The 15,640-nt window shown below is 37.9% G+C and overlaps 1 protein-coding gene across 4 annotated transcripts in view; it reads right to left on the bottom strand.

The window, feature by feature from the left end:
- Positions 1–367: 367 nt before the first annotated feature.
- Positions 368–15,640, bottom strand: part of ZFPM2 (zinc finger protein, FOG family member 2) — a 477,627-nt gene continuing 462,354 nt past the window's right edge. For all 4 annotated transcript variants that reach the window (XM_003938599.4, XM_010349282.3, XM_010349281.3 and 1 more), the window contains 3 exons: positions 11,871–12,077; positions 8,081–8,305; positions 368–6,027 (listed from right to left, as the gene is read on the bottom strand). In XM_003938599.4, the coding sequence (XP_003938648.2) occupies positions 3,536–6,027; positions 8,081–8,305; positions 11,871–12,077 (2,924 nt within the window). In that variant the 3' untranslated portion in view covers positions 368–3,535. The remainder of the gene's footprint in view (positions 6,028–8,080; positions 8,306–11,870; positions 12,078–15,640) is intronic.

Here is a 15,640-nt window from a genome sequence, read left to right as displayed (position 1 = left end):
TCCTAAGATATTCTGATTTAGTAGGCTTTAGAATTCTATAGATGATTGAAATACCATCTGAAGAACCAATATAAACCATTGTTCTTTTAACTACCATTTAACTAGATTACTCAACTGATGGTAATATTTTCACCTCAGTGTTTATTGGACATGACACATATTTTATCAGTGTGGGTTCAAGACATTTGACTTCTTGTTTGATTTCATCTTCACTAACTTATACCACATCTCGTTGGTTACTCATTAATTCATCATGTAATCTTGTATCCACACTTGTGCTTCTCCATTCACCTGGTACAGGCTCTCATTTCCCCGCATTTGAAAACATCACTATGACCTTCTAACTAAGCTGCTTCTGTGTAGCATCTAGACCTCATACTTACTCTACTACCATTCCTAAACACAGTCTTCATTTGATGACTCCATTTAAGAGGCAAAGTATAAGGCAAGCCCATAAACCTTCATCTGCCTCTCAAGGACTTGTGATACCAGATCCCTATTTATACTTCTATTTTCTTTTTAAAATTTATTTTTTTTTAGAGATTGGGTCTTGCTACATGGCCCAGGCATGAGTATAGAGACTATTCATGGGCATGATCATCCAACTCCTGGGCTCAAGCAATCCTCCCAGTTCAGCTTTTCTTTCCAATCTAAACTCTCTTTGAATTTTTTTTTTACTCACTTTTCACCCCACATGCCAGTTGCATTCCACTTTTATACTGTAACATACAGTGATTGCCACATGTAGAAATACTGTTTTCTTCCTCTACACTCTCCAGGACCTAGTTCTGATCCAAATGTCACTGTTTTCACCTATACTTTGTTCTTTCTGTGAACAGCTATTAGAATGTACTTTAAACTCTACAAACAATACTTGAAATAAGCACCCTTCGGATACAGCGTACAAACATCTCACGGTAGCCTGAAGGTAGCCTTCCTCACCATGGTACCCACCTCTCCAGAACTTACCCTATTTGTGCGGCCTGTCCCAACTCTTTCATCCCGTATTTGTTTCCTTTTATCTTTTGGTTCTTTTACTATACTTAGATTCACTTATCCTTCATACTCTCTAATTTACCATTTAATATTTCCCAACACTGTTTGCATATTAGAACCACTTGGGTAGGTTTTATAAGATATAGATTCTCAGAGTTCACACGCTTGAGTGTTTCTCTAATTGATCTAGGGTAAGGCCCAATGTACAAAATATATACATAGTTGGCATTTTTAAATGTTCCTTAGGCAATTCTAATAAGAGAATTGTTGAAAAGCACTAAATTGAATGAAATTATAAGCTCCTTGAGGAAATGGTCATGTGCTACATTTCTTTGCCTTCATTCCCTAAATAGTGGATGCAAGCCACTTAATAAATACATGTTGATTTGGCTATCTTTTAATTTCTTCTTTAAGAGGAAAAAGGATGAAAAAGAGATTGGGGAAGAAAGTTCTCTTAAGAATAGCCAGCCCTACTAGTTCCAAACTCTGTACCACATAGGTCTTTCTGAATGTCTCCACTGATCCCCAAGGATCTGATACTTTGAGAGATTCCTGTTGCACACTATTAAGCACATTAGTTCTGTTCACCTCACTGTTTAATCACTGACTGAAATGGTAAGCATCAATTCAGGCCATGATTTCAAATCTGAAAATAGTTATTCTCAACAAGCAACTAGAGAAACGTTTTTGACAACGTATTATATCTTATGTTTTGTCACAGTATTACTTAAAATACTGCTTCCGGTATTTGTATGCTTTGTTATGCTTGAGGCCAACATTTATGTTCATTATGTTACCAGATCCAACATGGATGAATGATAGAGCATCATAATCTATCTATAAAGAGTGTGTTTTAGCCTCAAGTGGGTAGTTGCCTTTCTAAGTCAGGAGATTTCTGATTTCCCAGGAAACCATCATGACTGCCAAGTCATTCTCAATGCCTCTGGCTGGCCCATAAGGCCCACATTCTCTGCTCTTCACTCCCCCTCAGTATGCAAACCCCTAGATCATACAAATGAGATGTATAAAATCAAGGGTCTTTTACAGATTCTGAGCATGAGATTTGCACATCTTTACCCATCAGAGTCACTTTACCATTCCATGTTACCATTCCTCAAAATGCAATGCTCTCTCTCTGGTAAACCCCATCTGAATCTTGGGCGCATTTTACCAACATTTGTGTTTATTTTTGTACATATGAATTGTAAGTTTTGTAGACACACATAAAATTGCTCTTTATCTGTGCTGCAGTGATGGTGGGGAAAGGCAGACAGAGAAATTCTGCTAATTACACATAGTTGTAATGAAGAGCTTTTCTAGTTTCATGGCCTGGAGTCTCTAGTTCATTTTAATAGAGCAAGTTATATTAATTAGGTATATGTAAAGGACAATCTTTTCTCTTTACTGATTTGTCATTGTGTTAATACAGCTATTCAGTGCCATTTTGCAACTATTCTCATCACAAAGAATAGATTCAGGGTTTCTCTTCTATTTTAAAGGGAAAAAAAGTATGCCAAACTTCTCCAACAATCTGGAATTTTATTCCATCCATATACATGCATAGTAACAACATTTGTTGAGAAATTATTTCTATCAGAAGTAGAACATTATCTTTGTGATCACCAGGTGCAGTATTGCTACTCTTATATTTAAATAGATCTTATATATGAATTAAATTCATACTTGCAGCATTGAGTTTAGGGTTTCGATTTAGACTGTGCCTTTCAAAAGATAAAACTGATTAACACTACCTCATTACTTACAATACTGCTTCCAGTAATTTTGTTCATTCTTTATAAAGTATTGCATTTAACAGCAAAGGTTTAAAAATTGAGACAGAGCTGCATCAGCGAAAGAAAATACAAGTACTATACAAGAAAAAAATTGCCATCTTCATTTAACATACAGGTTCAGGATTAAGAAAATGGACAGAAACATACAGCTACATACAAATGCAAAGCCTAGTGACTAAGAGACTGTATCTGCTAAAATATAAAGTGCAAACGGAGCCTGATTATCCAAGAATTGAAATCTTAAGGCGAACTTATATCATGTGTATTTAGAACATCTTTTGCAAGTTATATTTTAGCATATACATATATCTGCAACAGCATATAAGAAAAAATCAAGATACACAAGTGCTTTTGAAGCTATTTCTAAAATGCTTTTCTGTATTGTTTGTGACTATTTTCTTTAAAAGCTACTATACAGTGCAAACCATATGTGCTACACAATAACTATACAATAACATTACAAATGACTTTAATATAAAGTTTTTAAATAAAAAATAACATAACCACAGCTATGAATACTGCTGGTAAAATAAATTAATTTTTTTTTGAAAATGGCACCAATAATACACTTTACTAATGGACTGTAATGAAATTACACCTTAAGTCTTCAACTCAGCTATAATGAATTATCTCCTGATTGCCCAGATGTAATTCAAACAGCTTTTTTTTTTTTTTTTTTTTCTGGACTGGTTAGAACAACATACTAAACACTGATACCAAAGGTGACTGATGTTTATTTAGTTAGTTCATTTGACATGTTCCGCTGCATGTGATGAGCAATAAAACTTCTTGTGAGTTATAAAGTTTGAAAGGTTGTTGAACTGGATATCACACAGCCGGCAATACTTCCCACTGGTTGGAGCCTGGGTGGAACCATTCACACCTTTTGCTATACTAGACAACTGTTCGTCTGCTGAGGGAATTCCTGGTGAGACATTCTCATTGGCAGCTAATGGATTCTCAGAGATCCACGAAGGAGATTTGTGGCCATCTTCATGCTGAGGATTCTGAGAAATGTTCTCTTGCTGTGGGTTGGCAGTGGGTCTCTCATCTTGTTTCAGTCCACCATTCACTATTACCATTCCTCTATTTTTGGGCAACAATGGCAGAGAATCTTTCTTCAGTGCAGCACACCCATTTGAGGAAGCCTGGCCTTTAGGAGATTCATTTTCTGCATTTGTGCTTTGCTCAATGTCAGTGTTATGGATGACAAGAGAGCCAGAAATGTAATCACTTGGCTTTATTCCATAATATGGAGAAAGCTGGTCGGCTCCCTTTGCTTTCTTTATTGCTCCAGGGTAAAGGCATTGTGGAAGAAACAAATGTCTGTTTTCTTCTTTTGTAGCAATGAGCTGAGCGGCTTCGCTAAAGGCCTTCAGGCCTTGCAGCGTTGCTAAGTGGGATGAAAATAAGTTTCCATTGGGGGAAGCCTGCTTCAGATTCCCATTTTTCTCACATTTTATTATGCTTCTTTCATAGCTGACATCAGGGCTGTTTCGTTCACTTTCTGGATTCGGAAACACTTTGCCGTCCAGTTGACCCAGGTCATTACGCTGATGTGCAGTAACTGGGCAGAAATTCTGCTTGTGGGCCAGATAGTTTTCTACTTTATTGAAACTGATCTTGCACACAGTGCACTCATGATAGTCCAGCAGCCTTTTGGGAGACGTGGTCATCCGCTCAGACTGAGATAAACACTTTTTGCTAAGATCTATGGGTACGTCCATCTCTAGGCAGGAAACACTGGAATGAGTAGTGTCACATTTGGAAACTGGAACACACTTGTTGATCGTCAGAGAAGTTTCCAAGTGCTTGGAGACAATTCCTGGAAAGATATCACATCTTGGGTGGTAGCACTCTCCTAGCCCTTCTGTGGGTTCTTGAGTGGAGGTACAAGGATTGTTGAGGTTGGCTACGTCAAGAAATCTCTGCTGAACCAGTGGAGGCCTTTGTTCCTGCTCAGGTAGGCACATCTCATACATCTTTCTGCGCTTCCGTGTGCGCATGGTTCTCTGCATGGCAGGCACTTTGCTGGAAGCAGATCTCTTTAATGGAGGGTCGTGGCGTGTAGCACAGTAATACTGTTTGTGGACCATATACGTCTCATGCCGGCTGAAGGTAATGTTGCAAGCTTCACAGGTAGTCTTATTTGGGTCACTTTCCCCATCCATTAAGGGGACACTGGGATTTTTCACATCAACCGGCTTTCCATTAATTTTGTCATCACTGCTACTGGAAGTAGAGAGCTTCTTAGTTTGAGTGGAAAAGTCCTTGTCATGGCCCTTCCCATTTGGCCCAATTAAATCTAAGACAGTGGAAGAATTGATGCAAGATGTTTGAAGAAGTGGATTCTCAGGATCAGCAGAATGAGCAGCTGGGTTGAGAAGGTTTATGGATGTTTGGCCAGTGTTGGGACTCAAAGCTTCAGGCATCTTTTCTGACACACTAGGGAACTCTGGGGACTTGGCCATCTGCTGCCATCGGCTGCTGCAGTAATGCTTTTTGTGCACTAGATAATTATCCAAATTATTGAATGTTATGTTACACTCAAAACAAGTAGCCCCCTTGGGCATCAAGGGGCTGTAAATGACAGGGGGGTAGCTACTGCTGCCATGCCTCAGTCGCCGATGCACCAGTTCGGACATCTTCGCTAAGATCTCTGAAGCTTGAGGGACCATGGTGATATCTTGGGGGAAAGAAAACTGAGATAGGAAAGGACCCACAGGGAAAGAAGGACCAATATTAGGCTGAACTGGAGACGAGGCAAGTCTTGGGCTAGAGGGCTCAGATTTTATTTTTGTGTAAGAAAAGCTTTGTTTATTTGTTGTAGGCTGTATCTCTGGTCTCTGGTTCGTGAGAAAGAGCTGAGTCTTTTTCTCACACTTGTCCAGCTCTGTGTCAGAGCTTGCATCTTTAGTTTGCATGGCCTTTTGGCTCTGGGGAAGTTCGCTTCTGGTCAACAAGTCTGTGGCTGGCTGTAAGCTGTCTTCGGTTCCACTTGGAGAGTGTTCCATGTCACTTTCTCTGGGAAGTTTGCCACTAGGGACGTGGAGCTCCTGGTGCTGCAATAACTCCCTCTGAGTCTGGAAGCCGAAATGGCAGTGATTACATCGGAAGGCAGCTTGAGTGAGATGGGAGAACAGGTGTTGGTGAAAGTTGATCACAGAATCAGCAGTGTAGCTACAGACGGTGCATTTTAGACTAGCCCCAGGGGGCAGGAATTCTTCCATTTTCACCCCTAGAGAGACAAACAAAATAAGAACAATGAAACATATGTGTTGGTTTTTGAATGATAGGGACCTTAACTAATGACCTAATGTTTGCAACACAATAGGATTGAAGTCTTTCAGAATCTCATTTGTGATATTAGCTGCCTTCTTGTGACATCTCTTACTGTGTGTGGTAACAGTAACAGCACTTTATAGTTTTCGAAGTACTTTCACAAATATCATGGCATCAACGTGGAGTAAGTGTCACTCTCTCCATTTTACAGATGAGAAAACACACTGAAGGAGGCTAAGGAAATTGATTATGGTAATGAAGCTATTAAGTGATGAAGCCCTGCCTAAGCCTTGGATTTTATAATTATTAATCCAATAACCTTCTTACTATAACATTAGGGTCTGCATTAGAAAGAAGTGAGCATTCATTAGGGTTGCTGTTGAAAACCAATGCAAATCAAATACAACTCTCAATGCACTAAAGGTTCTATTCTAAAGACGCCATATAGAAACCATTTTGTAAAGTAATAACTTCCTAATTTATATTTAATATAAATTTAAAATTTTATGCATTGGTTTTACTAAATATAGTTTATCCAGGGCTGATATTTAGCTGATAGGCTAATACAGTCTGCCAGTGCACTAATGTAGTCACTTCAGATTGGCATCCATGCTGACTGATCACTGCCTCTTTCTAGTCCATGATTAAATATTTTGAATATCACCATTGACTGTTGTGGGTCAGCATCACTAAGGTTGAGTCTAGCTCCCATTGGTCAGCAGATGGTAAAATCAGGCTTTTTGTACTCTGTACTAAAATAAGAACTGCCTTTTATAGTTATAAGCCAACAACATGGCAGAGGTACCTAGTCCTGTAGTCATAAAAGGGGCTTCCTATCCTTGTCTCCTTTTTTCCTTAATTCATCCAATACTTATTTTTCCATTTAGCTGAAAGGGCCCCTGTATTCTGTTCTATTTGTTTTGTATATCACTTTACTCACCATCTGAGATAACCAATCTGTTTCTGCTTCCCCTGCTTCATCATCTACATGAAGATAGCTCATTTGCAGGGTGAGCAAAGAGGATGAGTAGAAAGGAAATCCCTACTTTTACAAAAAGGTTCAAAGACAGAAGCTTGTACTAGAGCACTGGAGGTTAGAGCAGTATTTTAAAACTCAACATGTATTTCTATTTTAAAATTATCTCATCCAGGCAAAGACAGCTGAGAAAGTCAACCAGAGGTGTCCTACAAGGTTCGTATTACAAGTGCTAAAGAATTATTATTCTTAGTCCCTAGTTTGTCCCATGCAAGAATGTACCTAAAATTATTTAAAGTTAATAGAATTCTGTACATTTGATTAAATTCATTTTTTAAAATATGATAATTAGAATGCTATGAAATGAAACTAAAAATAGCTGGCACACAATTCAAAATTAAATGGGAATAGTTGCCACCTTGGTATTCAGAGAGGGCCTTAAAAAGCTTATTTGTTTTACAGCCTATTTTTTCTTAAGGAATTTTAAAACATAGTACTAAAAGTAGCTTTATGTTATAAAAGCCAGCTAAGCTGTTTTGATGCATATTTTGGAAGTCAATAATATTTTACAGATCCATATTTAAAAGTAAACATATCTGAAGTATAATTTTAATTGGATCTATCAATATGGTAGCTTTTTTTCAATTCAGCAAACACTTATATTACATACTTTTTATTTCTTCCCTACCATATAGGAAACACTATGGTCAGTTTCCAAAGATTGTTTGACACTAAAGCAATACATGACAATATTCAAAGAGTATTGAGACTTTCTTTTGAAAATAATATGCTTTCTAAAACCTCAGTCCTATGATCAGAGCACTGAATTTGTCAGAAAAGAATTCAGTCCTTTGAGTAAAATATGCTGCGTGTAAGTGGCTTAAGATCACACTGGTCAGCCCAGAAAGTTCAATTTTGATGTTATAGATAGATACAGATAGACAGATACAGATGTACATATATAATGCATGTATATATTTATCAAAATAATAGAGTCTTCCGGAACAACAGAAGAAACAAAAGGGGCATTTACCACTGTGTGAATTCAGGTGCATTTCTAGAGCTCGAGCATTTGAAAAGCTCTTGGTGCATTGTGGGAAGGGGCACAGGCTGGAAATCTGATGGGCACTGTCTTCATTTTCCTCTGACACTGGAGCAGCTTCTCTTTGCCTCCCACTGCAGTAGTACATCAAATGGGCTTGCAGATTCCGCTCACTCCGATACCAGATGCCACAGGACTTGCAAGGGAATATATCCTCTGCAGGTAAAAACACAGAGACACATTCGCTGCTATCTGTTTGAAACCAAATGTGAGTAAAACAGCATTTAGTTCAATTTTTCTCAGACTCTGCTCTCAGGTTCTGAATTGGGCAATCAGGCAGTGATGGGTACAGTCTTTGCTGTTGTCCTACAGCCTAGGACGTGGCTTTTAGAGAAATGTTATAGTCTGTAATTTAACTTCCCACAGACTCTAGAAAGAGGAGACTCCAACATTAAAACACAAGATATTTATTTTACTTTATTTTTTTGAGACAGATTCTCACTCTGTCACCCAGGCTGCAGTGCAGTGGCGTGATCTCAGCTCACTGAAACCTCCACCTCCTGGGTTCAAGCAGTTCTCCTGCCTCAACCTCCCAAGTAGCTGGGATTACAGGTGAGCACCACCATACCTGGCTAATTTTTGCATTTTTAGTAGAGACAGGGTTTCTCAATGTTGGCCAGGCTGGTCTCAAACTCCTTACCACAAGTGATCCACCTGCACTGACCTCCCAAAGTGCTGGGATTACAGGTGACAGCCACTGTGCCCAGCCTAAGATATTGATTTTAAATTGTATTTAGAGTTAGAAAAAATATACATTTATAGTGATGTAAATTATCTGATGATTAAAAGGTAGGGATGTGATGGCTGAACTGATATTAGCCTTGATGCTATCCCCTGACACCATTTTTTTTTTTAACACAGTAATTACCAAGCGGTTACTATGTGCCCAACTCTGTGTTGGGCTAGGTATAAAACAAAATGAAGGATGAAACAGCTGGCCTTAGGACTCCTACAGTCTCCTTGAGTTGATGAACATGTGGTCAGCTAATTACATTACAGCCTAATTACTGTTCTGATTGAGGTATCTGAGGAATGCCCAGGAGCCTGGAAAAGAGGCTGATGACAGGAGTGGAGGGAGGAGGAGATTAGAGATGAGCTTAGAGGAAAGATGATGAGCTCAACCTGAAGTTAGGTGTGAAGGATAAAATTAAGCTAGTCAGGTGGAGAAGAGGGTTTGGGTCATCCTGATCAAGGTAACGGCCCAGGGAAAGCCATGGGAGCCTGAGGGAAGGGCTGGGAAACTGTACTGTAGAGAAGGGCTGGGAAACTAGGAGGCTGTTCTGTACTGTTGAGGCAAGGAGCATGACAGGGGTGGGAGAGAAGGGGCTGCAGGAGGCAAGGATAGAGTGTGAAAGAACTACACACTCCCAACGAGTTTTAGAGTTTGTCTTAATGATTATGAAGCATTACTGAATCATTTTAAGACACTGAAATAATCAGATATTATGGAATCGTAGAGTGGAGTCTAGTTTTGAAGGTACTGAATTTAGAAGAAAGACTTTTTGACTGGTGGGAGGCAACTGCAGTACTCTAAGTGAAACACAGTGGGGTTTGAACTGCAGCTGATACTGGTACTGTATTTATCAAGTCATGCTATGATGTGTCATTTTGATGTGTTTGTTCATCATAAATTTCTCCATGTGTGTTTTTTCCCCCTTCATTTATAGGTGAGGAAACTGGGGTTAGGTAACTTGCCCATGCATGGTCACAACAGTGGTTGAAATGGGATTGGAATCTGGTCTTAATCACTCTTCCATAATGCCTCCATGGCAAGGGTGGCAGAGAGGAAGAATTATGCTGAGAAAGTAGAACTGACTAGAAGTCACGAAAAATGCCTCATGATTAGATTCTAGAACAGATGAATAAGGCTCTGCTTTGCTCCCAAGCTTCTGTGTCAGTAATGGTTTCACATCTACACAGGGAACAGAAGATGGAGAGCTGATGTCTTCAGGCTAGGGCATGTATGTGACCAAATCTGACCTTATATTGTGCAAACCCAGCACTTTCTCAACGTAGAGAAAGGGGTCACCATCCACAGGGATGCCAGATAAAATTGTACAGTGGGACTAAGCCAGGCAAACTGTGGCACGTGTTCATGTTAGACATGTGGAATCTAATATTTCTATAATAAATAAGATTATGGGATAAGTGGCAATATAGGCTTAAAACCTGCAGAAATGGCTGAACTTACAATTTGTGAACTGTTATTTATGCTTGTTGGTAGGGTCCCTGGTAGTAAAGCAGATGGCTCAGGGAGAACACGTGAAAGGTGATAAGGAGAAAAACTGATGGGAAGTAAGGATAGCAAGTATAATAGAAAGTTTCAAATTAACATTTAATTTTAAAATTATGTACTACTACTGTGTATTACTTAGCCCCTGCCTCCCAAGTTCCTTTCATTTACACTATTCATGAGGCTACACAGGTTTTAAGCAGGATGAATTTAACTCACTAATTTCAGAATGAAAGCAAAAGCTCTCTGCATCTATGCTGAATTATTTGAAATAATAAATAGTTGTCCCGCTACAGAAAGCAAACAGAGTACACTCTCCACTATAATTAGAATTAGCATCCATACATTGGGGCTTCTCAATAACATCAGATACTCCTAGAGTCTTTGGTAATAAAATCCTTTTACCTCAAATTCAGGTTGGGTCCATGTTACTTCAGGTTCCTCACTATCATAATCAAAGAAAAGATCCAAGAAAGAAAATAAGCACATTTACCTTAAGGAAATCCAGTAATAACTAGCTTAGATGGGAAGTACTATATCCATTGATTGAATGCACAGTAATTTCAGAATCATTTGATAATTTCTTTAAAGGATGATATTGCAGCAATAATCTAATTATAGTTGAACATTTTATATTTCAATATAAAGACATTGTTGCATTTTTAGATTTCTCTTCTGCCTCATTCAGAGCCTCAGAGATTTTAAAGTATATTTTTGACTAGATGGAATTTTTTGCTTACCTGCTAACTTCAGAATCTATTTTATTTGTAAGATATGTCTGCTACTAATGTTTTTTCATAGAGCTAGATAAAAGCAGATCTGTCTAGAACACAGATTTTGGGACCCCAGACCACTGATTTTCTATCATATGAAGTATCATTCTGTGACCCAAGAATACAAACTAAGTTCAATTTCCTTTTTACAAAATAAAACCACAGAGGTAAATTTGCGAGGGCCTACTTAAAAATTCTCCATGTAAAGTATTCTAAGTTTATAATGCATTTCTTTTACCATTTTGCATTAGCAGATATCTTGATTTATTCAAGATACACTTCCTTTTCTTTAGTATATATAATCAAACTTTGATTTTGTATTCTGTTTCTTTTTTTCAAGTTTTTAACTCTATGGCCCTTAAAGAATACCAAAAATTTTCTACTATAGAAGCATTAATGAAAGGTGCTCACCTTCTCACAGCTAAGTAGCCTTTAATATTCAACTCATGTAGAATATCAGGTGTGTGTGTGTGTGTGTGTGTGTCTGTGACTGACATTCAGGAATCTGATTTGAAATGGCTGGAGTTAAGGGTCTTTCTATACTCCCAGGAGAAGTGACCACACACACACACACACACACACATGATGATAAAGTGAAACCACAACATTAAAGGAAAAGGTCTGTTTCTAGTAGGTTATCAGTAGACATTTTCTTTTTCTCCCATAAATTCTCATCACCTCTATAAAGCTGGGCTACACAACACTGATCACTTACTATTGACAATAGCTGTGGGCAAAATAGAAGCCATGGCAGCTTGCTGAGGAAGCAGCTGAATTGAGTCCAGCAGGCGTGCAGGGTACATCCCTTCTGTGAGAGTCATCTGACTGGCAGCTTGTAGCCTTGAGTCAAAATCCACCACAAAGGCAATTAGCTCTTCCCCCTCAGAGATGGACTTCGTAGTTGTACACCAAAGCTGACCCCCTATTAAGAAGAAAGAAGAAAAAGATAAAATTGACATAGGATGCTTGAGTCTGTTGTATACTAGATTGATATCCATAGCTGCTTCTCATGTTTTTCGCACCAGTTTCTACTGGAGTGAAGTGTTTGATCAAGGCCACAGCTGTGCTCTTCTTGTCTCCTGTGTGGAAAATTGTACTCCCTGCATTAAATGAACGGTTTAATGACCAGAAGTAGGAGTAGACTAAGAAAGTACAGTATAAACATAATTTGTAGAAAATTTTTCAATTGTTTGCTTTCTGGGGCTTGCCTAAATCAGTAACCACTACCTAAAAACCAGCATGGTAGGGACCCAACTGCTGAAATTTATTTCATGTGAGCCTTTGAAGTTATTCCTTATTTTATTAAAGTAAGAAGTTATCTCTCTCCTTTTTCTGTCTTTCTCTCCCCTAAATACTTCCATCATATCAATACTAGATGCCAAAACTATAGAACAAGTAAACAAAAAGTCCTAAAATCTAGAAAATTAAAATGATATTCAGGTGATTGTACTCTGTTATGTCTGCTGCCATTTTTTTTTTGGCTGAATGATCTTTACTTATATAATATTCCATATAATGTAGCTTCTTTATCTCCATTTACCCTGATTGAACTTCCTGAAATGAAGATATGCCAAAGATCCTGTCAAAAAGGCTTATTTGAATAAAGATTTGTTTAAATGAAAAGAAATGTCCCTTCAAACACTAAGATATACTCTGGCACTGCACTTCAGTGATCACATGTGGTGCATTAAAAAGAAAAATTAACTATGCAAGTACATCTTCTAATGTATTGGAATGTGATAGTGAATGCTCATTTATTTAACATGTTTAGACAGGCAAAGCACTTATATTTTGTTATCTACACTCTCAGGCCTAGATACGTATCCTCTACAGTTATGCCTGAAATAATGGAGCATACTTGATATGTTATAAAGCTTTTTTTTTTTAATTGTGTATATACTGGAAGGCTATGTATTGCACTCATTAAGCAGGCAAAAATTGTACCCATTTTGATAAGTCATATTGCTCTGTTTATCTTTCAACATAACTGTCTTTTCAACTGCACTTCATTTTTTCCACCCTTAGAGCTCAAGGATTTTAAACAACTTGTGGTAAAAAATCTGGTGGAAAAGATAACAACAGCATGTGATATGGCAGAGTTACACAGAAGAATCAGAACATTGTTTTAGAGAAACCCTGGGCAATTAATTAAACCAGCTGACTAAGTTTTAAAGGTAAGGAAACAAAATACCATCTGTGACAGTATATGTTTGTTAAAAAATGAAGCTAAGACTACAGACCCCAAATTTGTGTGAAAGTTTCAAAGTAACAAACAAATATACTAAAATGCCATAAAACAACTTTTTTTTTTCACTTTGACACAAATGTATCTGAAAGCATTCAAGTTTACCACAGTTGAATAAAACAGATTCATTTTGCTTTGATTGACTTATTTTCAAACAATAGAAGCTAAATCATATCATGGTGAAGTCAGAGGAGCAGTGAAAGTGTGAGTGGTGGTATTTCTGCTATTCTTCCCCCTAGAAGGCTTCTGTGATTAGCTTCTATGCCTTCTCTGACGGGCATAGGGATCCAAACTACTTGCAACTGTAGACAAGGGAATCATTTAATCATTTGCACCCTATCTTTCCTCTGGAATACAGTTTATTGAGGCTGTGTAACAGAGAGATATGGGAGACACAGCAAGAAACCACAATTCAGGTTTGGTTCATATGATCTCTTGGAGTCACTAGATTAGTCATTAACTTTACATTATTGGTAAGTCCAGCTATGTGTACCTTTCACAAAAGTAAGGGAAGAGTTGGACTCAGGTGCCCAAGAGAAATTGAGGTCTTAGAGAAGATGCCTAGCCACAAATAATCTTTATCACTGCAGTGAGCTATACAGTAGGACGACTCCGAGTGTTTATGCTCAAATTTTGAACCAAAAGACTTAATAAATAAGTAAAATTAAATTTAAAAATACTAACTTCGAATAAAAGTGATCAAAAATTCACTTGTATGCATCAAAAATGACCTGGCAGTTGTAATATATATTTGTGTTTTCAGAAGTACCCAATAATGTTTTAAATTTTATAATCTTTATCACTTTATCTCACTTGATGGTTTAGTCAGAACATATCATTCCAAAAGGCTAAATAAGACTGAAAATGTACTGTTGGACTTAAGAGGAAGTCAGTTAATTTTGGATTTGGTCTTTCAAATCATTCACTAATCAGCTATTCATTGAAATCTCTGCTGTGTGCTAGGCTGGGCACTATGGCTTCCCATGTAGTTCCACAATTAGAATACACACATATATGCAAATATATTACAATATCACATTAAGGTATCATCCCCTAATGCTAAAGAAAATGTGAGAGGAGTAACTGACACTTCTTGGATAAGTTAGGCAAGCTACACAAGGTGATGTTTTTATTAGCTCATGAAGAACAAACAGAGGTAAAATAGCAAAGCATGTATAGGCAGGACCATAAATGAGCATGTGTTAAGGTTTAGAATTATAGAAAAGTTACCCCAGCAAGTAGTTGGGACTACAGGCATGATCACCACTTTGGGCTAGTTTTTTAAAATTTATTAATTTTTGTAGAGATGGAGTCTCACTGTGTTTTCCAGGCTTGTCTAGAGCTCCTGGGCTCAAGCAATCCTGTCACCTTGGCCTCCCGAAGTGCTAGGATTGCAGGTGTGAGCCATCGTGTCCAGCCGGGAGTATTTTCTCTGGGCCTGATAAGTGGCGTATGTAATTAATCTATTTTGATCCTGTCAATTACTCTATGAAGTAGGTAATACTTCCCTCACTTTAGACTTGAGAAAACTAAAGCTTAGAGAGGATAACTAAGTTTCTCAAAGCTGTACACAGGGTCAGTGACCAAATTGTGACCTACACTTTTGTCTGTCCAACTGCGAAGTCCAAGTGTGCATGTGTGTGTGTTGTGTGATGTGTATATATGTGCATGCATAGAAATAATGGATTCTGTTTTGAAAATGTAAAGTTTGGGGTACCTGACAGACTTCTGGTAAATTTATCTAGGAAGAAGACGGAACTTAGAGAAGACATAGAAGCAGAAGAAGAAAAAATTATATATATTGGAAGTGATCACCACATTCTAATAGACCATTCACGTGGTAACCCAGAGACAGTATGGAGTGAAAAGAGGCTCACCAAAGAAACAGGGTATCTCAACATTTAGGATGTGCACAGAGAATATAAGATCATTAAAATGTACCAAGAGCTTACATTTGAAAAAGCTAGAGGGAAATCAAGAGAATGGCACCACAAAAATCAAGGGTTGGATTTTTAAACAAACTGTTTGGCTTAGTTTTTAGATGGTGAATCTAGAACAAAATTGAGGGAGTCATTTATAGAAGTGATCACGGAGATATTGTAACGTAACTTTGATTACTGGTACTAATAAAATTTTCAGTGTAATTACTCTTGGGGGATGTTTGGACAATGGAACTAGACTTCCTAGGTGCAAATCTTGGCTCTGCCACTTATTATGTGTGTGACTTAGAACTTGTCACC

The sequence above is a fragment of the Saimiri boliviensis genome, chromosome 15 (genome assembly GCF_048565385.1).
Source record: "Saimiri boliviensis isolate mSaiBol1 chromosome 15, mSaiBol1.pri, whole genome shotgun sequence".
Taxonomy (NCBI): Eukaryota; Metazoa; Chordata; class Mammalia; order Primates; family Cebidae; genus Saimiri; species Saimiri boliviensis.
Note: the sequence above shows the minus strand (reverse complement) of the source record. Positions and strands in the feature narration are given on the sequence as shown.